General features: G+C 41.7%; 1 protein-coding gene and 1 long non-coding RNA gene across 10 annotated transcripts in view; both read right to left on the bottom strand.

The window, feature by feature from the left end:
• LOC141765178 (uncharacterized) overlaps nucleotides 1-15,397 on the bottom strand; it is a 33,188-nt gene extending 17,791 nt beyond the window's left edge. The window contains exon 1 of the long non-coding RNA XR_012593399.1: nucleotides 14,852-15,397. This is a non-coding gene — a long non-coding RNA (uncharacterized LOC141765178). The remainder of the gene's footprint in view (nucleotides 1-14,851) is intronic.
• Nucleotides 1-18,315, bottom strand: part of nacc1b (nucleus accumbens associated 1, BEN and BTB (POZ) domain containing b) — a 303,884-nt gene extending 285,569 nt beyond the window's left edge. For 2 of the 9 annotated variants that reach the window (XM_074631190.1, XM_074631189.1), the window contains exons 1-5: nucleotides 18,043-18,315; nucleotides 7,502-7,652; nucleotides 5,206-5,448; nucleotides 3,216-3,437; nucleotides 530-998 (exon numbers count right to left, since the gene is read on the bottom strand). In XM_074631190.1, coding sequence (XP_074487291.1) covers nucleotides 530-998; nucleotides 3,216-3,437; nucleotides 5,206-5,448; nucleotides 7,502-7,627 — 1,060 coding nt within the window. In that variant the 5' untranslated portion in view covers nucleotides 7,628-7,652; nucleotides 18,043-18,315. Of the gene's footprint in view, nucleotides 1-529; nucleotides 999-3,215; nucleotides 3,438-5,205; nucleotides 5,449-7,501; nucleotides 7,653-16,600; nucleotides 16,734-18,042 lie in introns of those variants that run through there. The other 7 variants (XM_074631185.1, XM_074631186.1, XM_074631193.1 and 4 more) reach the window with 6 other exon arrangements.
• Nucleotides 18,316-24,310: the final 5,995 nt, after the last annotated feature.

The following is a 24,310-nucleotide window of genomic DNA, read 5'->3' as shown; positions in this document are numbered from 1 at the left end:
GCATTTAAATCATTAAGTGCACTTCATAAAGTGTTTTTATTCTTACTTTAGTCAGGCGGAATTAGAGAATATGAATCCAGTTGGATATCAGACACTCTGAGGAGTCAGTTTTAGGTCGTAGGAGACACATGTGGGTCCTGATGAGCCATATTTCTAAATCAATCCTGGACTTTAGACTTAAAAAGGCCGTTTGATCCTTGACCCTTTGACCTTCAGACCAAACAGCCAGTAAAACTACTGTAAGAAAATCTTCTTAATCACATTTCTCATGTGTTTTGAATAAACTTCAGTTTGTATAACTATCAGTGTTTTGAATATTTAACAACCATCTCATCGTCTTTTTGATTAAATAAACGATAAAGAATTTATAAGCTTAAAGCAGGATCCACAACTTTCATTCTCGTCCACATCCTGAGAAGTTTGGATGAGCAAACTTTCCCGGAGTCTCTACAGCAGTTAGACGTTTGAGAACTTTACATGAAAACAGCGTGAACCTCGAGATGAACTCGTCAGAGCTGTCGGATCGTACCTGCCGCTCCGGCGTTCAGCATGCTGTACATGGTGTACATGTTGCAGATCTGTCTGTACTGCTCCTCGGCGCTCTCGTCCGCTACGTCCTCCTCCTCGTCGTCGTCGTGGTAACTGATCGGCGAGTCGCTGGTGTACATGCTCAGTGTGCCCGGGCTGGTGCCTTCGGGGGTCCCGCCGTTGATGTTATTGTTGTTGTGGTTACTGTTGAGTCCGGCTCCTCCCATCGAAGTGGCAACGCCCCCGCCGCCGCCCAGCATGGCAGCATTGGCTGCCTGTCCGCGCCCAGAGGCATCCTGGTTAGTATTGTTGTTGGAGGAGGAGGACGAAGAGGAAGAGGTAGAGTAGCGTGCGGCCTTTCTCATCCCGCCTCCCCCGCCTCCTCCAATCCCCCCGCCGTCACGGTTGTTCCCCTCCCACAGCCGCTTGGCCACAGGGGTGCAGACCACCGAGTAGGGAGAGCCCTCCTGCTGAGAGAGAAACACGGGCTAGTCATCATCTTCACCTCGGATTAACAAAACACATAAACCAACTATTTTAACAGCAAACAATGAAGATATTAAAATCATTTAAAGAGCAACTTTCAGTGGACAAAATCCCAAAACACTCTTCGATGTGGCCTCCAAGCTTTCACATTTATCTCCTCGAACAGGGTCAGAAGTAGGGATGCATCGATACCAGTATCGGGTATCGGGTCCGATACTGTGCTCATGTACTCGATCTCGCAAAACGGCTCCGATACCACTTTGTGGCACAGTGACGTTAACCTCTCGTCACCATCATTCGGGTCCTATCGCTCACGCTCCACCTCCGGTGCGTGCGAGACAGGCTGGTGGTGCGCCCAACCCCACGGGGCCGGGATCCCACCTCAGCCGGCGCGTGCTGGCCCTCACTTTCATTGCACCACGGGGTTTTGCTTGCACCCTCTGACTCGCGCGTGCGTTAGACTCCTTGGTCCGCGTTTCAAGACGGGTCGGGTGGGTTACCGACATCGCCGCAGACCCCTGCCGCGTTTTACGTGGGCCGAGCCCCATCCTGGGGGCACGATGCGGTTGGGGCGCACTGTGGACAGTCTGCACCGGGAGCAGGGGCCCCGTCCCTCCCCGACGGGGGAGAGAGGGCGCAGTGAGCACTTTGTCCACGGCCCCGGGAAGCACCTTCGCCCCGAGCCTTCCCAAGCCGACCTAGAGCCGGTCGCGGCGCACCGCCTCGTATGCGGGACTCCCCAGCCTGCCGTGTGTCGCTCAAACCCTCCAGCTGGCTGTTAACGAGGGTCTTTAGACACAGAGAAGTACTCGTATCGGTACTCGGTATCAGCAAGTACCCAAATGTAAGTACTTGTACTCGGTCTGAAAAAAAGTGGTATCGGGGCATCCCTAGTCAGAAGATATGTCTTGATAATAGGGCCGAGTTTCATGTGAATATCTTCTGAACGACACTCAGTAACGATACAAACATTATATAAAATACCTCATTTTGAACGTGTTTTTCTTCAAAGCCCTATTTTTCATTTAGCAAAAGAAAGAGTTCCTGAATGTTAATTGACAGGGCTGGGACGGTACACCTATCTCCCGATTCGATACCATCACGATACCTGGGGGGCGATTCGATATGTTTTGCGATTTTTTAAGTGTTACGATTCGATATTATGATTTATTGCGTATATAACTTTTATATAACACTAGATCATGGGAAAAAGTTAAATCATACACTTCTAGGGACTTTTACTTTGGAAATAATCTTAATGAATCCAGTAAGAATGTTTGATTTTCAGCATGTATGTAGTCAGAGATGTCCTGAAGTCAAATATATCAGTTCATTGTCAGGAATTATTTTTCCAGCAACCCAAAATTCAAAGAATAAAAGACATGTCCCTCACAAAATCGTGGCATTTTCTATTTACACGGGCAGACTAGAGACGACGGTGCGGAACACACCGTAAAAACTAGGCTGTCGGACGCTCATAGACGGCCTCAAACTGTCCGACGGCCGACCATCGGCTTGGTGCGTCAGGGCCTTGCGGGAGTTGCCTCACAGGACGGCACCCCGAGCAGTCGGGGGTTCAGTGCCTTGCTCAAGGACACCTCTGCAGTGCCCAGAAGGCGAACTGGCAGCTCTCCAGCTACCAGTCCTCACTCCATAACGGGGACTTGAACCGGCGACCCTTCGGTTCCCAAGCCAAGTCCCCACAGACTGAACGATGATAGATGAAGTGAGACACTGTTTACTACAGTTTGTGCTCATCTAAACGCCCACACCTCATTAATATGGATGTTGATGTGATAAAAACACACACTCATCTCTCTCTTCGACACCTCCAGTTAAAGCTCTCATAAAGTGGTTGACTGAACACTGAATTCAAATAACGACATCTCACTTCTAAAATAATTGAACGTCTTTGCCTGAAGAACGTTTTGAGAGTGTCTTTGCCATATTTCAGAAACAACCTTCAGGTGACGTATGGATCTTTTCAGCTGCCACTACAACAAGTAGGGAGAGGAGCTTTTTTGTAGCTGGAGCGACTTTCCTTGAAAGTCTATCAAAGCCTTTTCAAATCTCAAACTCAAAGAGACGCCTACTGACGATGCCCCGTTTAAAATGATACCCGATTTATTATTTTTCAGACTCCACAGGTAGAGAAGAGGGCCTAGACTTTGCTTGTTCTGAGATGATCGGTGTCGGCCTACCTGCTGCGGCTGTGGGGCGGGCTGAGTTGTGGAGGCCATCTGTTCCGTCTTCACCTTGGACACCAGTGGGAGGGGCGTCAGACAGGAGGCGGGCCTACCCGCGGCCGGGGCGACGACGCCGACCCCGCCGCCTCCCATTGTTTGAGTGACGGGGCTCTGAGGCTCGGAGGGGGGGGTCTCCTCGGTGTGGAGACCCTGGGAGTCACAGCTTGGAGATGAGACCTGGAGGTGTGGCGATATAAAGAAGGATGGAAGTTTAATTTCATCGATATGTTTATGAAAAACTGTCAAACTTAACCCAAATTCATTTTAACACAACTAATTTCTTTAACGCATTAACGTAACTTGTGATTTTTAGGTTGTAGCGGGCTCAGTTTTAAAGTTAGAGTGAAGATAGGAGGTTAAATAACGCTCCAAACTTGCACTACATTTTGGCGAGGAAAAACTGTCATGTCCATTTTCAAAGGGCTCCCTTGACCTCTGACCTCCAGATCAGTGAATGTAAATGGGTTCTATGGGTACCCACGAGTCTCCCCTTTACAGACATGCCCACTTTATGATAATCACATGCAGTTTGGGGCAAGTCATAGTCAAGTCAGAACACTGACACACTGACAGCTGTTGTTGCCTGTTGACTTGAGCATATAGTTTTATGCTAAATGCAGTACCTGTGAGGGTTTCTGGACAATATCCGTCATTGTTTCGTGTTGTTAATTGATTTCCAATAATAAATATATACATACATTTATACAAAGCAGCATATTTGCCCACTCCCATGTTGATAAGAGTATTTAATACTTGACAAATCTCCCTTTAAGGTTCATTTTGAACAGATAGAAAATGTGTGATTCATTTGCGATTAAATATTTTAATTGATTGACAGCACTAGAAAACATACACAATATATCATGCCATTATTTCCTGTCTATGCACATTTAAAATGTTATAATTTTCCATCCTTATATGGCATCAAATATCTAGTATATTTATATTAATGTGTACTTACTCTATGATCAGATAGCTCCTTATTTCACCTATTTTATTTTGGTGAAGCTACTGTTATTACTGCTAGTAACACTTGAGGCTTCTGATCTTAAAGGGATAATATATATTAGAGCTGTCACGATAATTTTCTGACAAAACCCTATAAGTGGGTATATTGTTTGTTTTTTTACCGCGGTATCGAGTTGAGTATCGAGGAATTTCCCATGTATTGGTATCGACTACTAAATTTCTGGTATCGTGACATCCCTAGTTCTGTAATTCAAAAAATGAAAAGCTAAATTAATCTATAAATAATTAGATAATTAATAAATAAGAGATCAAAGGATTTGGTAACAAAGTGTGGTTATCACATTGACACTAATATTCAACATTATTTTTTAAGAGGATACTCAACCCGATCTTAAATCTGGTTTATACGACGAGTATCCCGTCTTTTGTACAAAACTATCTACTTTCACTACGAGCTGGACTGATCTTTAACTTCAAACTAAGTTCCCAATATTCCTCTGTAGCTGCTGGAGAAGCCAAACTCTACAAAACACCACCATGTCTGATAACCAGCAAGCAGTCATTTTCCTGAGCATGCTTCCTGTAACACAGCTGGTTCCACGTTGACTCTGTGTCTGGAGGTGTTAAGAGGTACTTCCAAGGAAATCAGTTTTCCTCGTTAATATGTAGATTAATGCAGCGAGGCACTTCAGATCTAATCAGATCATCTGCTACTATTGTAGAGGGGTACCTGTAGTGTCAGTGCGATGTTTCAATTATTCTCTGGTCACACAAACGCGTCTACAAAACACAGACACCGCCATGACAACATGATGCCGGGCATAATGTCACACACAACAGGTGTCGTGGTGGAAGCGCACAAAAAAAAAAGAAACCTGGTTTATTAATAGCATGATTACAAATTATTCAAAGGATTTTTTATACTTCTACACCTGCATTTAAATCATTGTTTACGTCTGCTTCGTCGGGAGGTTACCTTGAGGAAAAACTCGGTGCCTTTCTCCATGATCTGTTGGATCTGGAGGAAGCCAGCAGTGTACATGAGCAGGAACTGGTCTCCAACGTTCATGCTGAGGCGTCCCGTGTAGCAGAAGGCCAGGATCTGCTGGAAGCTCTGCGGCTGCACGGCCGGGGGCAGCTCCACCACCGAGCTCTTCCCGCCGGCGTTGAACAGGTCCCGGAAGTAGGAGCTGCTGGCTGCCAGCACCGCACGGTGGGCCTGAGGGGTAAACAGCGAGGAGAGGAGAGGCGAGTCGTTAAGGGTGTAAAAGATACGTTGACTCTGACTGAAATCCAGCTCATAAAACTCTCAAACATCTCTACTGGTTCCACTCGCAGTCAAGTTTTGAACTGAATATAATTTATCATATCAACTGTATCTAACTGAAAAGGAATGATTTCCCGTTACAGTGAATTCTGAAAGACAGCCAAAAAATTAATTGTAGCCATACAAATTGAAATTGTATTGAACAAGATGTATTCCCCTTGTGAGAGAGGAGGCCAGAAAAATCTATCAGAAATGATTTAAAAGCAGGACTCTGGCAGATTTTAACCTGGGTCACATTTCTCCGTCTTAAAAATCTTGTCAATATCTTCACCATGGAGCTAATTACGCCTTATTGCAGCCCTCACTACCGGTCCTCCAGGGCCTTAATACAAAAACCCTTCTCAGGCATGTTGTTTTAATACAGACAATTGCAAGAAAAATATCTGCAAAAACATGGAAAAATGTAAAATCTTGCATTTTTTTGTTTTTTACTGTTTTGATTCCAAATTCTACTTTTCCCTAATAGCAAATATAAATAACATTTAGGGCCGACCTCGACCAAAGAAATTCATTAATTTCATTCAATAACACTCATACGATTTTGTTGTGTGCAATACTTTCAGGGAAATTTCATTCCACTCACTATATCATATCAATATCGGTATCATCAATATCATATTTACACTTGTGCAATTGTGTCAATTTATCTGTTTATTGACAATACTGTTTATATTGTTCCTATTTTTTACATTTCCTTCTATTTAAATTGTTCATATTATCTGTCTGTCTACTTTTGTTTTGCTTCTTTTTTTTTTTTTACTGTGTTGTATCTTGCTTTTTGTTTTTACTGCTGCTTCTTGTTCTGCCCTATCCCCCACTGTGGGACTAATAAAGGAATATCTTATCTTAATAATAGTTGATTTAAGCAAAAGATCTGTAAAAGAATCACACAAAAGCACCATTTTAAATCTGGAGTTTACCAGAGATGTGCTCATAACGGCGCATTCACACCAAGAACGAAAATAACTTTTCACGCGGCGCGATTACATACAAAGTCAATGCAAAGACGGGAATAGACGCAAATCCGCTCCTGGTGACGCTGATGCCGCAAATAGGGATGCACCGATACCGATACCAGTATCGGGTCCGATGCTGTGCTCATGTACTCGTACTCGCAAAACGGCTCTGATACAACGGCACCGATACAGCTTTACAGCAGCGTGACGTTAACCTCTCTTCACCATCTTTCTGGTCCTATCGCACGCGCTCACGTTACACTTCCATCATCCATTTCTGATTCAACAACGTCAGGACGTCAGTGACCACAGGAGGAGAATCCCAAGGCTGAGAGGCTTTTGCAACACGGCGTCACACAAATGTCTGACGTGAATTTTGCATGTTCGCGTCACGTCATTTGCGTCTAGGGATGCACCGATACCACTTTTTTCTGACCGAGTACAAGTATTTACGTTTGGGTACTTGCCGATACGAGATCTCTGTGCCAAAAGACCCTCGTTAACAGGTGTCAGAAAACCAAATGGAGGCGTTTGGTTTTCTGACATATCTGTGACTTCCATGCAAAAGCAGCAGCAGTGGTTATTTCTTCTATGGTTGATGGAGGAAAGAAAAGTTTTTGGTATCTATGGAGACAAGCCCCTCGCTCTTGGTGTGAATGCAACATAAGTTTCTTGGACATGAGTCATTCAGAGTGAAAAAAGCATAAAAAACTACTAAAGAAATCTTAGTGGACTAAAAACCAAATCAACCGATTAGCTGATTAATCCATTGGAGAGGGCAGCCCTAATAACGTGATAAATATTATTTAGCTTTAAAGCTGCTTCTGCTTCTCGAGCTACAAGTTCATATGAATGATTGAGACGTCTATAAGCTCATTACTGTCCAACATGACCAATAGGCCAAAGTAGTTCTTTATAAGAACTTTTTTATAGAGCTATAAGTTGCCTTTCCTTGAACAGGTAACAGTCAAATAAAAAAAGGTTGGGACCTTGAAGGCGTGTCCCTTGACGACCACGGAGACATCACAGTAGAGGCCCTGCAGCCGCTGTTCGTTCAGACACTCCAGGATGTTGTTGCCAAAGTTAGGGATCGCCATCTGCAGCGTCTGAGCCATAACGCTCTGCCCAGCACCACAGGGTCTGCAGGAAACAGAAAGGTGGACGTTAAGAGTCGAGATAACAGGACGATAACAGGTTATAAAGAGACAGAAGAGACATATCTGGAGGGAAGGATACAGAGATGAAGGGGATGTATAGATGATTGAAAGGCAAACGGAGAGAAGTGACGAGGAAGAAGAGGACAAGATGAGGAAGCAGGACGGGAGAAGAGGAAAAGGTAAATAAAGGAGTAACGAGACAAAGATGTGCAAAAGACAAATAAGACAGAAATGAGGAGGAGGAAAGAGACTTGAAATAAAGAAACAGGCTAAGTGAAGTGTATGATGATTAATGAACTGAATATTTGGTAAACAACTTTAATTCAAAACTCTAACTTCCAAAATGAAAGAGAATTTTGGGCCACCAGTGCCGCCCGTTATATAAGCCATCTTTCTGTTTTTTTAGAACCTTGTTTCATTACATCTAATTCACAGTTAATAAACTGTTTGGTGGGTTTTGGCCTACTTTGTTATTTTTCTCGTCGCTCCTTCTCAGTCAAAACACAGTCTCTTGCATAACTCCGTCTATTTCACTCATCTTCTTCTTCTTCTTCTTCTTCTCCATCCGACAAAGAAGCCTGTGATCAAACGTGGAGGAACTGTCTAACTTGTGACGGGAAAAATAAACAACTAATCCATCTCTGAAAGACGGAAAGCATCAATTTCTGCTGGACGCTTTATTTTTGTTTAGAAATGCACAAAATAGACAGAACTACTTTAATGATAAGGAAGATTTCTGGCTGTAAAAGACCAAATTTGGTTCCTCTGGCACATCTCACATCTAAATTATTGCATATTTTAATGAGTTTGCCTGCCTGAATATAAATATGTAGTGAATTATTCTAAAGGAGAATCAGGCTTCTTGTGCGTTTTAGCCCACACAGTCTGTAAATAGATATTAATATTTATAAGTAAGAATCATTAGATCATATTTATTAATTTATTGACGCCTTCACTGTAAAGGTTTATGAAGATACGCCACAATGATGTTTAATGTATTGTTTTACTAGAAACATAAAAGCACTCTTATTCAAAATAAACAAGGTTGTTTTAAGGGGACATGTTTTTAAACCCATGTCTTATCCTATCGATTGGTTTTAATTAGCCTACAATTGTCTGTTTTAGTGTCTGTTGCAATGTGGCTTAGAAATGTTCTGTTGTAAAAAAGTGCAATGTGAATAAAGATAATTAAATCATCCGTTCATTCGTTAAACATCTGCGTGGTGTATATGGAAAATGCAGCACACATGATCAGTGGTAAAGTCGCTCTGCGCTGGCTGTGCCATTGTTTTCATATGGGGAGAGCGGTGACGCCCGACTAGGCGGAAGTGCTATGGAAGTTTTTATTGAACTTTAATAGTTGTAATCTACAGAAGATAATCCACAAATGTGTACCATGATCCACAAATAATTCACTATCCACAAACATGTATTTGTTTTGTGTAAAGTCACATCCACAAAAATACAGGGTGATTTACAAATACGCATAACTTACTCTGTAAACACGTATTTTAATTCCACATAAAATTTTTATAGATTTACATATAAAGTGATATATATACCATTCTCTTGTGCACGAGGACCAAGAGACCTTGTGCACAAGAGAAAAATAAAATAAAACAAATAAATAATAATGGCAAAGTATCCATTTGTACACGTGGAATGATATCACTGTGCAATATCATTTTTCCACTTGTGCAAACATGTTAATAGTCTGTTTATTGTCAATACTGTTTATATTGTTCCTATTTTATATTGTTCCTATTTTTATATTTCCTTCTATTTCCTTCTCGTGTTCATATTTTGTTTCCCTGTGTTGTATCTTGATTTTTGTTTTTACTGCTGCTTCTCGTTTCTGCACAATCCCCTTTGCTGCTGTACACTGCACATTTCCCCACTGTGGGACTAATAAAGGAATATCTTATCTTATTAGCGCATTTGTGGATCGCTTCCGGTCTGTTGGCCACGCAACATCTGTAACTTTCCTCCTGTTTGTTTATTTTTTTGTCCAATTCGTTCTGCAGCAGATCTGTAGAAACAATCTGTAAGTATGAGGTGTATTTAATAGCTCCAGCAGAAGGTGTGGGGAAGAATGTGGAATTAAAATATACGTGTTTACAGAGTAAGTTATGCGTATTTGCAAATCGCTCTGATTAACTGATTAATCGACTAATACTCAACACCATGCGCTACAGTATTACAAACCTAAAAAAAACAATATTAATTTATATAAACTAGAGATAAAATAACCCCTGAATGCAATTGTTTAGACAAAAATAAATTTTAAGTTTGGGTTGCTGGAGCATTTAGAAGAAGTAGGTCATCACACTGGACCGCACGACAATAACAAATACAACTGTAACTTTCAGCTCCGACCTCAAATGGCTCCACAAATCATTGTGGTAGAAATCTGATTTAGTTATGATATAGTGCTTTTATAAATCAACAAAGCCAGACAAAAACAATGACAAATACTGTGCTGCCCGGCACTATATTTGGGTGTTCAGCAAAGGAAGAAAGGCAGACTGATTCCTGATCAGGCTTAAGGCCATGAAATGTATCACCCCCCCCCTCATAGGAGATCTTTTAGCAACTTATCATGAGTGGAATGAAAACAGTTGAGACTTGTTGACAAGCTGTGCATCTCAGGGTGTTCATCTTGTTAAACCTCACTGATGGAGGACTTCTCAATCTGGGCCACACTGCTGGACTAACTAACCCTAACCCAAAGACTTAGGCTGCATTCGCACCAGATCAGGGGTTGTGGCGATCACACCAGTCCTCCCATTCATTGAGCGGAGGTAGTGCATTTGGCCTGCAGTAGGCTTGCCGCAGTAGTCGGTGTTACACGGTGGTCGGGCATACATCAATTACATTACTGGCCCATCACCCCCACCATCATTTTGCTTTTTTTTATAGAAATAAAAACCCATTTTGTTCATCAGCGGCATGTTATCAATAGATAGCCGGACAATGGACGCTACAAACTGAAAGTGAAAGTGTCTGCTCCGTACAGAGTCTCAGCACGGGACGAGAGAGAGTTGACAGAAAAGACGATGGCGGAGGATTTGGTGTCAAAGCGAAAAGTAAACGCCCCTATTTGGCAATATTTCAGATTTAAACCCAACGCTATAAGGGAACCATAATGTTAGTGAGGCAGTTGCCGGGCAGAGGTTGAAGCGGTCACAGCCGGTGTGCATAGTGCAGCAGCTCCGGGTAGACCCCTGTGGCCCCGCAGCGAAAGCTGGACCAGAGAGGCCAGACACACCGCCATCCGACGGTAAAGATCAAAGTAAGCACGCTACACATATTGACCGTCACGGTGTAATCGGTAACACCGGTGTTGTCACAAGTTTATTAATCAATGGGAACTTTTCCTCGCCGTGACATCTCTAAGCCTGCAGCAAAAAAGTTGATGACAGACTCAAGATTCAACTTTTGGGGAAACACAGTTTGACGTCACGCTGCGGTGGCCAATCACGTTATCAGAGATCCAGAGCTGTACAACCCAGTTATGAGGGGACAAAAGATGTTAATGGTCGTGTGTTAATGGACACTCCCATAATGCCGCACAACCCCGCGCTATATCGCAGCAACGCCTGATTTGGTGTGAATGCAGCCTTAGCACAGTCTGCACCAACAACCAGGTCCAACTTGAATTTTAGCTTGAATAGGATGATGACCTCCACATCTGGGAAACGTAAACACCATCCGCTCACAGCACAACTGGCCTTACATAATATAAAAAACATTATTCAGCAAAAAAAAAACTACTGAAACTGACTGTGGAAATACCCCTACAACGTCTTGACCACCTACATCTATGAGAAGCACTAAGAAGGTACTAGTTCAAATCAACGCACCAATCATTCAACCAGAGAGAAAGGCTCTCTGCTCCTTCAACAGCTACCACCCAGATGTACCTGATGTTCCTCTTCAAGTACAAATTTACACTAAAAAGCATTTGATCACTACAAATTAGGGAACAAGTGGCAAATTCTCACCAATGCAGAGACCCAGGATTCAGGATTGAGGATGCACCACTCACGCTCACCTACACTAGTTATAACGGTATCAAGGAAAATCTGCGATGTGCGATATCGTTGTTCAATATTGCGATGACGATATGAGTAGCGATAAATAAACAAATATTATATTGTGCATATTAGCCATATTTGTCAGTCTGGTTTTCTTTAAATTCAGAACCAGATTAGAATTGAATATTTTAAATATAACTAGGCTAAATGTTGTTTCTAGAGCAGCAACAGTAATGTTTACAACAGCAAAGTCACTATATTAAGTCTAGAATATCTCACTGGAAACAGTTTTTTTAGCAATTTTGAGAGCAATCTCAAACTTTTTCATGTCAAGGATCTCCAGAATAGATGTCCAATAGACCACAGACCATGCATGTATAAGGCGGCAGCGCTATCCCAGCAGTGCAGACGCACCAGCACACAAGCATAAATGCTCACAATGGCGTAGGCCATACATACATACACACACACACACACACACACACACACACACACACTTTGTTTGGTGTTCTGTGGTATATTTTCTTTTCACATGTAAACAACTTGACTAAGCAATTTTCAGCCCTGCCACAGAAACATTTGATAGCAATGCATTATTTTGAAGGCAAACACCAGCTTTTGTTGTTCTTTTGAACATTAAGGGCTTTTTCCTGCAGCCACCATTTCACACCAACGTTCAGAGGGTGAAGAGGAACACACGTATGGATTTCTACACATCCAGAGTCAGTGCAGCGCTGCAATCCCTTGATGATCTGTAGTAGGTGGCGACAGCTTTGATGTTATAAGAACAACCAGGCATGATGACACATCATGACAATGTAGTTAAAACCTCACTTCACAACCTCGTATTCAGTATACATCATAAAACTAGGGCTGTCAAAGTTAACGCAACTGTCCAGCTGCCGTCTATGAGAGCCGGCTGTCAATCACTCGCAAACTCCGACCAAACTAGGCAGCGCTGATCAAATATGAATCAATATTATGTTACGTTAATGCCTATTTCTCTCCTCAGATGTTCTCAGAATCATCTTGTAGTGCACGGTTTAGCTGGAAAATGAGAAAGTTTGTGAAGCCAATGTGAAATCTGTTGAAGGAACGCCAAGTTCCGGTCACATGACCGGAGCACAGCCAACAGGAACGCTCTCTCAATGAAATGACCTGTGATTGGTCAAAGTCTCCCGTCACGAGCTAAATGTTCTAAAGCCTGAAAACAGAGCCATGAGGAGGAGCAGAAGTCTAGTTTTCTCTCAGAACACTTGAATTACAATATGCTGAAAGGTTATTATGGAATTTTTGCCCAATGATGCAAAATATATACTGCCTACTGCAGCTTTAATGAACAAATTAAACCCTAAACTGAAGAAAAAATGCACCAGTAAAAAAAAATAATCCCTGAGTACAATATCGCAGTCTTTCGCGATGTGTTTATTGCGCAAGTTGACACTGCGAGGACGATAAAACAATATTTTGTACCAATCTAGCAATTAATTTGCGATTATTCGTGATTAACATTGGACAATCATGCAATTAATCATGATTAAATATTTTAATTGATTGACCGCCCTAATAAGATTAACAAAACATGTCAATTACAACTCTGTCACAGAATACGCTCACACTATGGAGTTAAAATGAGTAGTTTTTTCCTTTTAAATTACAACTCCTCCAGTGGAGCTGCTCCTTAGCCAACAATAAGAGATAGTGATTGTAGCTTCCAGGTGTGAATGTGAGGCAGGGTGGTGGTGATGCTGTAGCATCATGCACGCTCAGCAAACCTTCCCCAGTTGATGAATACAGGTTGAAAAACGTGGGCTGAAGCAGTCCTGAGCTGCAGCCTCACGCCTACATAAGGGCAGCACTGAGAATAAAAGGACCATCAGCATTTCATCATAATTAATTTTTTAAGTTTATAGCAACTCGTTAATTTTGATAGATATAGGGATAGTAAGTAGGGCAGTGGGCTATGAGGAAGAGTAAAGCATGACTCGATTTACAATCCCGGTGCTACTTTTTTTATTTATATTTTTAAAAGTTCTGGACTAGTGCCCACGGTTAAGGTTAAAATAACATTTATTATCAGCATCTCCGTTGGAATAAGACACTTTAAGATTGCCCTAGTGTGAGTACTGATTGTGTAAACTGCCATTATAATATTATCATGCTTAATTAATTGGGCTGCCATATTCTGGACAAAAAACAATTAAGATTGCAGACTGCTTATTGGATTGGGAGCACTTTGTACAATTTGATCTGAATAACACTGCCATCATATCAAAACACTATTAGTGCCCTGAGTGTATGAATTACAGTTTCTACTACTTATTTTGTTAAAATCAATAATGTTTAGACACAACTTCCTGGCCATTGTACCTTGACAGTTTGCGTCGATGTAAAGAAATCAATAAGCATCACATTAATGTAATTATTATTCAGCTGAAGTGGCTCAGGGTGATATTATCTGCATGCTTTTTTGGGTCTCATCCAGGATTTGATTTGCATGCATTACTCCCACTTTAATTAGTATATCATGATCTTAAATGGTGACGTCGTGGCTTTCTGTCTTATCAAAACACAGGCTTGTGTGTGCCGATAGAGCCGCAGGATTAAGGATTAAAATTTGACCTCCGGATTGGCTGGTAAGCATTAAAAATGGTATGATTTACACCGTCTGCTCCCTCACATCTGCACTTCTCGTTGGCCTTGAGCGAGCAATTGAACCGACAAAAGTGTCCCAGTGGAGCTTCTCAGCGACCAATAGCAGATGCCTGTGGCTGTTTCCAGGTGTAAATATGTGCAATCGTATGAATAATAAGCAGGCAGTTGCTAAGACAAAGCAAGTGGTGTGAAGAAAAAATCTTCCCTCAGAAAAAAAGAAAACAACTAGGACTGTCAAAGTTAACGCAATAGTAACGCAAATTTGTTTTAACGCCAATTTCTTGAATGCATTGATGCAACTTTTTAGGTTGTACAGGCTTAGATATATACTGATATCATATGAAACTAGAAAACCTAACGGATCCATCGGTACCAATCATGTCACACTAGATTGTCACAAAGGAGGTTAAATAACGCTCAAAACTTGCGCTAAATTGTGGCGAGGAAAAACCGGCATGGACATTTTCAAAGGGGTCCCTTGACCTCTGACCTCCAGATATGTGAATGTAAATGGGTTCTATGGGTACCCACGAGTCTCCCCTTTACAGACATGCCCACTTTATGACAATCACATGCAGTTTGGGGCAAGTCATAGTCAAGTCAGCACACTGACAGCTGTTGTTGCCTGTTGGGCTGCAGTTTGCCATGTTATGATTGGAGCATATTGTTTTATGCTAAATGCAGTACCTGTGAGGGTTTCTGGACAATATGTCATTTTATTTTACGTTAATTTACTTCCAATAATAAATATATACATACATTTGCATAAAGCAGCATATTTGTCACTCCCATGTTGATAAGAGTATTAAATACCTGACATTTTGAACAGATAAAAATGTGAAACTAATATATCATGCCATTATTTCCTGTCTATGCACATTTAAAATCTTATAATCACCCCATCCTCAGCAAAACTGGGTATCAACTGAAATGCGTCCGTAGCATTTATTAAGTACCACTATGTGTGTACTTACTCTATGATCAGATAGTTCCTTATTTCAATAAATATTTACCAATTTTAGACTATTTTATTTAGGTGAAGCTACTGTTATTGCTGCTTGTAACACTTGAGGCTTCCTATCTTAAAGGGATTTTGTAGAAAACATTATATATATATATATATAAGAGCTGCCACGATAACTTACTGACAAAAACCCTATAGTCATATCGTCCCTATAGTCATTGTTTTGTGTTGGTAATTATGCATAAAGCAGCATATTTGCCCACTCACATTTTAATAAGAATATTAAATACTTGCCAAATCTCCCTTAAAAAGGCACATTTTGAACAGAAGTATACGAATAATTTGCGATTAATCACGATTAACTACGGACAATCAAGCGATTAAATATTTATAATCGATTGACAGTCCTAATTTTAATATGGTTTGTTTATTCTAAGAGGCATTTTAATCGGCCAATAAAGGTATTCTTCAAAAAATCAAAAAAAAAGGCAAAAGAAAAAGTAGCGGCACAGAGAACTCTATGTTCACAATACAGCATTTGGGATAAAAACTTCAAATTGCTCAAGCGTATTTTTACTTTTTCTTTTGACCCTAACTTACTCGCATGCCTGATTTGATTTCAACACACACTGACTGTAGAGCATTGAGATGTCATCCAAGGACATCCTCCTACCAGCCACCTTTTCCTCTCCTCACAGGTCACAGAGGTCACAACAACTTCCAGGAAACATAAAGGGGAGTTAATTCACACCACTTGACCTTTGTCCTGCAAGTCCCCATGTGCCCTATTATACTATGACTCCATGCTAAACAGTGTGTGTGTGTGTGTGTCCTCTGCTCCTGTTAAAGTTCATGCACCAAACCTCAACTTTATGCAGAATAAGCACAGTCAAATAAAAGTAATCACTGCAGCCAGCTTGCTGGTATATAATTAACTATTTGACTAACATGTGATATGAACACCAATCACAACCTAAATCAGTTTCCTGGTTTAAGGAGGTTAAAGGTGGCCTGTTAGCAAGTAGCAAGCTAAAGCTACAGGCTAGCATTAGTAAAACACTTAGACATGTAACTCACATTAAAATGCCTTTAAATCACAATTAAGCCTCGTTTTGTATCTCCTTTAAAAGACATTTATGGCTGAAAACATGCTGTATTCTTGCACCAAACTCGATACAGACACCACTAAAGATGTGGCTAGCAGCCTCCTCCTGGAGCTCGACTACAAAACTTCATTTTATTTATCCACATAAATTAAACATCAATTAATCTCACATGAAAATGAGCCGATGTCTCGCCGGTGTAGACGCCGAAAGAGAGGGAGAGAGAGAGAGAGAGAGGGTGGGAAGAGCCCGGTAAGCAGCCGGGCAGCAGGGCAGTCAGAGCGGGCAGAGAGCTCTCGGTGCCCCGCAGAGTGCCAGCCGCGATGCCGCCCCGGTGGAGGATTTTGGGAGTCCTCGGCTGGCCCGGGCCGGTGAGTGTGTGTGTGAGTGAGTGTGTGTGTGTGTGAGCAGCGGGAGGGAGGGAGGGAGTTAGCGGGAGGGAGGGACAAAAAGAGCTCCTATCTCCACCACCACCACCACCACGTTTACCGACGGAGGAACCGGGGACACAAATAGTCGAAGGGGGGATGAAATATTTAGCAGTTTAGCGCTCTCTCTCTTTCTCTCTCTCTCTCCACTCCGCTCCGTGCCAGCGCCGTTTGATTTTTTTTAGACCGAGTTCTCCTCGTCCTCCTCCGGCCGGGCCGAACCGCAGCGCACCGATACACGGGACACACACGGTCCCCCTCCAAAAAAATGTCGCTTAAATGATTTATAATCACAGCGAATACATTATTTATTAAATCTCCACCATAAAAATAGATTAACACACGTTCAACTTGGCCGATTTTAACATTTATTTGGGGGTTTATGTTAAACCGTTGAGTCGTTGAGGCGACCGTTGGTGAACCGCTGGGGCGACGGGACACACACGGTCCCCTACCTCCAAAAAATGTCGCTTAAATGATATTTAAATCACAGTGAATACATTATTTATTAAATTATTAAACCTCCACCATATAAAACCGATTAACACGCGTTCAACTCGGCCGATTTTAACATTTATTTGGGGGGTTTATTTTAAACGGTTGAGCCGTTGGGGAGCCGTTGGTGAACCGTTGGCTCTACAGCAGCAGCAGCGGAGGGAGGTGATACTCCATCTTTACCCGACATCAACAGGTCATCCCGGGACACAAAATGCGCTGGGCGAGACGAACGGATGGATCCGGCATGGCGAGAGAGGAGAGCAGAGGAGGCGGAGGAGAGGAGGGGGAAGTAGAGGAGGGGAGAGGTGGCTGTTAAAAAAAAATGTTAACCCGTTTACCGACAGGACATTTTTTAAATGATAAAAGTAGAAAAAGTTGAGGAATGCGGGAGAAAGAAGAGCGGAGAGGAGAAGAGAGGTGAGGAGAGGAGGGGGGACTGAAGAAGTCTCGCCGAGGGAGAGGAGGGGACAGCCCGCAGCGAGGACAGAGTGAAGCCGGTGAAGTGGTTAAAGTTTGGTTTGTCCCCTGGAGCCCATCCCCCACAGCTAGCACAACTTTAACACCCCATCTCCATCACAAATAAAACAATCAAATAACACTATCTCAACCCGCTCTTCCACACACACAGCCGCACACCAAACCTCTATACTATTTATACTGAATTTAAAAACACACGCGACCAACTGACCGCGTCTCGAGCCCGAGCCGTTGTCCTCGTTGACCCGCCGCCGTGCCTTCACAACAAACTCACCCCCTCGGCTGCTGTTAGTTCCGCTGTGAGAGTGATTGAATGGAGGTTCATCCAGCAGCAGAGTATCAGCAGCGGCTCTGTTTAACGTGTCTCTCCGCCTCGCCTCGCTCACAGCCAGCAGCCATTCATTGTGACTGTAAAAGCTGTGAACCAGCAGCCGGGGAGAGCACGCACACACACACACACAGCTCGTTTAATACACATACATGCTGTACACGCACGCACTCACACATTGCAGTGCGAGGAGGAGAGCGCAGAGCTCATCGAGGAGGAGAGCAGAGCCGAGCGGGGTGGGCTTCTGCTCCCAGGGGTGCAGACAGAGCGCAGAGCTGCCGATCGGCTAGACAGACAGGTAGACAGACAGATTGGGGGGGGAGGGACAGACCTGCATGTCTCACTACTTTTGCTACTGCTGCAATGAATTAACACTACACCTTACTGTAATTTAAAGGTCCCATATTGTAAAAAGTAAGATTTTCATATATTTGTATATTATAAAGCAGGTTTAAAGGGACTATTTGTAACTTTCAGAATTGCTTGTTAACAGCGACACCTGTGGCCATTAAGTCAACGAAAGGCTTTGCTCGCTCTAAATAGACATGAACGAGCATCGCTCAAAACAGTGAGGCGACACACGTCAGCTAAAACCACAATATCACTCTATATTTCAGCTGCTTGGCAGTAATGTTAGCTGACCAGACGAAGGTCTCTCCATGAATCACTGCTGGCTTTTCCTGCCTCAGCCTCCGGGGCTGAAGCAGGAAGAGAAACGTTATCGTCTCCCAACTGCGCCCGCAGGGAGACACCGGCACCCGGTCGGAGACGATAACGTTTCTCTCTGCGGAGCCCCGTCACTTCACAAGACACGGGAAACCTCTGTTGGTCCGGAGGAGCTGCAGCAGTTATTTCTGCACAAACGTCCACTAGATATTCTCAGAGCTAAACTAACTCTTCTGCAGTGTGGAGTGTACGCGCACGCACGTGTAGAGGTGGAGAGAGACAGCGAGAACGCGTGCGGTGTGTGAGTGAAGGCAAGCAGGCAGAGGAGGAGATACTCCGGCCACACGCGAGCACGCATGTGTCCCGACCCGTTACATTTATCCGCTTAAAAAGTTACAAACAGTCCCTTTAATAGTCTGTTTATTGTCAATACTGTGTATACTGCTCCTATTTTTTGTATACTTGCTTCTATTTAAAGGTACTGTATGTAACTTTCAGAAAATCCTTGTTATTAATGACACCTACAGTCAGAATCCTGACATCCCAACACATTGTTCATTAATTCCTGATAATGGACCCCTTGTCTAATGCCCCTTACATAATGTTCTGAAATGTTTCTATATTTTATTTGGACCATTTGCTTCAGGATACTAACTAGCTTATAGTTTGCAAATTACTTTATTAGCTAAAGCAACCAATGGCTTCTTTGGATTGTCCCAGCAAAACAGTCCCAAGTCCTTTACATAGAAATCAGTCCACACACAGGCTGTTAGAGGCATCCGAAAAAGTCGAGGAAGGTCTCAGTTTTTAAGTTACGTTACCACCCGTTCACACATTGGCAATATAAAGTGATTAAAACATGTAAAATGTTACATATAGTACCTTTAAATGGTTCATATTTTGTTACACTTTGTTTAGCTCTTCTTTTTTTTTACTGTGTTAGTTGATGCATCTTGTTTTCTGCACTATATCCCCTTTGCTGCTGTACACTGCAAATTTCCCCACTGCGGGACTAATAAAGGAATATCTGATCTGATCGTTTCACTACTTTTGCCAGGGCTGCAATGAATTAACACTGCACCTTACTGTAATTTAAGATAATGAGTAATTAGGTGGGCAAACTGGGTTTGCTTCACATCAATATAGGCTACATTATTATAATCTATTCCAGACATTAAAGCTGCAGTGGGTAGAAATGGAGCCAATATGATTTAAAGGGACTGTTCGTAACTTTTTAAGCGTATAAATCTACCAGGTCGGTGTCCCATGCGCGCTCGTGTGTGGCTACGCTGTTCAGAAAAGATTGCAACACAAACTACACAGCAGCACCAAAACCTCAAAGTTCTATCCAGTGAAGCCCGTCTGTTAAACAGAGTTGGCCGCGGTCGGAGGATGCGGGGGAGACCGTAGCTTTGGTCTCCAGGACCGGAGTCTCTGCTCCTCTGCTCCTCTGCCTGCCTTCACTCACACACCGCGCGCGTTCTCGCTCCACCTCTAGACGTGCATGCGCGCACACTCCACACTGCAGAAGAGTTAGTTTAGCTCTGAGAATATCTAGTGAATGTTCAGTGGACGTTTGTGCAGAAATAACTGCTGCAGCTCCTCCAGACCAACAGAGGTTTCCCGTGTCTTGTGAAGTGACGGGGCTCCGCAGAGAGAAACGTTATCGTCTCCGACCAAAACTCCGGTGTCTCCCCTGTTCCCTCCGGCCGCGGTCGGGAGGCTGAGGCAGGAAAAGCCAACACTAGGATCAGCATTGATTCATGGAGAGACCTTCGTCTGGTCAGCTAACATCAGCTGAAATATAGAGTGATATTGTGCTTTTAGCTGACGTGTGTCGCCTCACTGTTTTGAGCGATGCTCTTTCATGTCTTTTTAGAGCGAGCACAAGCGCGAGCAACAGGACGCTGACTTTAGTTGACTTAACGGCCACAGGTGTCGCTGTTAACAAGCAATTCTGAAAGTTACAAATAGTCCCTTTAATATTTTTTTTGGGGTTATTTTTGTCATTTTTATTTTAAATTTTAAATTAGTGCATATTATTTTATTTTGAATGTAGCCTAAAAGACGCTATAAGTGTTATTTTTTTTGAATGTCTATCCAATGAAATGTACATTGAGAGAGCTGCATAAAATCAGTCAAATGTATGTACTGTATATACTTTTTTGGGGGTTATTTTTGTCATTTTTATTTTAAATTTTATATTTGTGCATATTATTTTATTTTGAATGCACCCCAAAAGAAACTATAAGTGGATTTTTTTTCAATGTCCATCCAATGTAATGTAAGTAATTAGATTACATTTGAGGAGAGTAATAGATTACATGCTGCAGGCTGCAGCAGGTAGACAGGCAGCGTCCCCAGCCGACCTGACTGTCTGAGCCCCACCCACCATCCACCAGTCCACCCACTCTCTCTCTCTCTCTCTCCCTCTCTCTCTCTCCCTCTCTCGCTCTACTCACCGGGCTGTCCTCTCCCTTGGGTGGTGGAGGTGGTGGAGGTGGTGACTCTGCACGGACCGTAGAGCCGCCTGTTCGATGCTCAATGCGTCTTCAGTGCTTCTAGACTCCGGGCAGGTGAGCAGCCCTCCGGGGCCTCTTGGCGCTGCGCTCAGTGAATACTAAACAGGATGAGACTGCATTCAGACACTACACAGCTCCGCACTCCCAGCTCTCTCTCCTCTCTCTCCCTGTCATGCCAAATACTATTAACTCTATAATTCTCCTGTGTCAGATGTATAGCGCCACGCTCTCTGGGCATTTATTGTCACAGCGCCCCCATCCAGATGTTCAGGCTGCTGTGCACACATACAGGTACATACAGTAGAGAGAGGAGCAGAGCAGATTGCTTGCTTTTGTTTCTCACCCACAGTCATCATGCATGTCCTATTTTATTTTATAGGGAAAATGGGTGCAAACTACTAAATAAAACAGCGTGATGGTGGATGATGTGACAGTAAGTGTGAAACACTTGGATGTATATTGCTTTTCAGTGCAGGTCATGCATTTATCACAGACATAGAGGCAGTAGAAGTATTCTTATCATGTACATGTAATAAAATAGCACATTGTAAAAAAATTACAGCAGGGCTGCAGCCATGCAGGCTTTTACAAATATGAGTTCATGAGTCCCCAAAATACTTTTAAAATGTATTTATTTTATTAATTTATATTATACATATTTTATTTTTTCAGGTAATTTTTTTTTTTAACATTGTTTTTATTGTGCTTTTAACAATTGAACTTGCAAAACACACATGAGAGATCAAACAAAGTATAAGAATAATAATTATACATTTGTAATAAACAATCTGTCATATAATACAAATTTACAGTTCACAGAAGAGTGTGCCTTACTGACAGTCTTACCAACAGAAAAAAAGTAATAATTAAATAAAATATTTAATATTCCAAAAAATAATAAATGATAAAATAAATAAAATAAATAAAATAAATAAAATAAATAAAATAAATAAAATAAATAAAAAGGGGGTGGATGCCTGTTACTCTTGTCAGCAAACCAATTAGTGTATCTGCAGAAAGTCTGTCCAAATTCTGTTTCTGCGCAATCAAGTGTGACTAAAGAGTAAGTCAGGTATTTATTTTTTATCTTGAATTTCTGAAGCCTCTAAACTATGTTTTCATTATTTTGCTGGCTTAAATATTACATATTCATTTATTTATACAGCACCTTTCTTAAACATTGTTAAGAAAGGTGCTGTATAAATAGAGTGTATTATTATATTTTATATCTATTCTAGGTTTTTAATTGTAGTTCTTAGATGTTAAGTAGAAGTACATAATTATTAACCAGCAAAATGTTGAAATACTAAACGTAAAAGTACTCATTATGGAGGCAAGATTGGCTGTTGAGTTGGTATTTAGCATAATTTTAATATAGCGAGCAAGGTACATTATTTTACATACTTTTGGGTAGTTTAATCTGTAACAATCGGGTAACAATAATATTAATAATGTAAAATATTGTAAAATATGAATCTGCAAGTTAGTAACTATATAAATGCAGGGTAGTTGAGTATAAAGTATATTTAAGTATAAAGTTGCATAAAAGGAAAATATTCAAGTAAAGCACATTTTGTACTTAAGTACAATACATGAGTGAATTCTACTTAATACTTTACACCACTGGTGTTATGATCACATTAACCGCCCCATTCCCTGTGCAGTGTGCACAATTGTCTCAAGCTGTAATACTACCTGGCCCCGGGTATGTTGTGTGGTAATTTGATTAAAAATATTAATTTAATAATATTCGGTTGTCTAACATAAGCATTACATGGTACCAATCACAGCTGTGGAGGCATTGGTATAGTTCTTTATATGTAAGCCATTAATGTATGTATATATTTATATTTTTTAATCATGACTTTTTATAGTGCTTCTTGTATTGTATTGTAATGTATTTTGTATTTTCCTCACAATGTCTGCCTGAATATACCTGTATTTACCCTCTGTCTGAAACGCTTCGTTTTAGTGCATTTCAACAGAATGCAACAGAATTGCGTTGCTAGGCAACAGCTCGGGTCCATGTTTACTTCCTGTCAGTTGATGTTATTTACATCCACTGCAACCGGAAATAAACTGGGACACATTTAGTATGTTTACGTTTAAAACTGTAAAATGGTCTAAATATTGTAGATTTGTGACATCACAAATGGACAGAAATCCTGACAGCTTGTTTCAAAGGCACAGTTTCTGAATACGGGCTGTGTGTATTTCTCCATGGATTGAGCATTTTGATAGTTTAACAGTATATATATAGCACTTCAACCTGCTTTGTAATATAAAAGACGTGAAAATCTCACTTTTTACAATATGGGACCTTTAAAACTGTGATTTTGACTTATTGGCTCTCTTCCAGACAGGGCCTCAAGAGCAGGTAATACATTATGTCAGCTGATATTGTGTTTATGGTAAATATTCCCTAACACATTTTCATTTAACCAACTAGTAAACACACACAGTAAACCTGCACCTTTCAGAGCCCTGCAGATCTGAGGTCACAGGCAGCTTCCTACTCTAATCCAGCCTTGTTTACTGCAGTGATAATAAAACATATCTCCTGTTTGATGATTAACCTAAAGCAAAAAACAACAACAGAATGACAAGAAACAAGATATAAATGCTCATTTTGCACAGTAAAGAATTCATCAAGCTTGCCATTTTTCTATGCAAACTGCAGGCCTAAGCAACACAATGCATTTTATTTATAGTCCTTATTATTAAAGTGCATCACTCTCATGTCAGCTGAATTCACTTGACTTATTCCCACATATTATTCTAAAGCCTGAGCTGCTCAGCACTGACACTGACCTGCACTGACCTTATTTTCTCTCTGAGGCAGTTTTTATCCTCCCATCCCCATCATGCCTCTGGGATATTTTGGTTAATCCATAGGCTATGTTTAGCCTTTTTCATCACAATGCATCACCAAACTTCAGGGCACTGTGAGATTAAATTAGATT

The sequence above is a fragment of the Sebastes fasciatus genome, chromosome 3, assembly GCF_043250625.1.
Source record: "Sebastes fasciatus isolate fSebFas1 chromosome 3, fSebFas1.pri, whole genome shotgun sequence".
Classification (NCBI taxonomy): domain Eukaryota; kingdom Metazoa; phylum Chordata; class Actinopteri; order Perciformes; family Sebastidae; genus Sebastes; species Sebastes fasciatus.
Note: the sequence above shows the minus strand (reverse complement) of the source record. Positions and strands in the feature narration are given on the sequence as shown.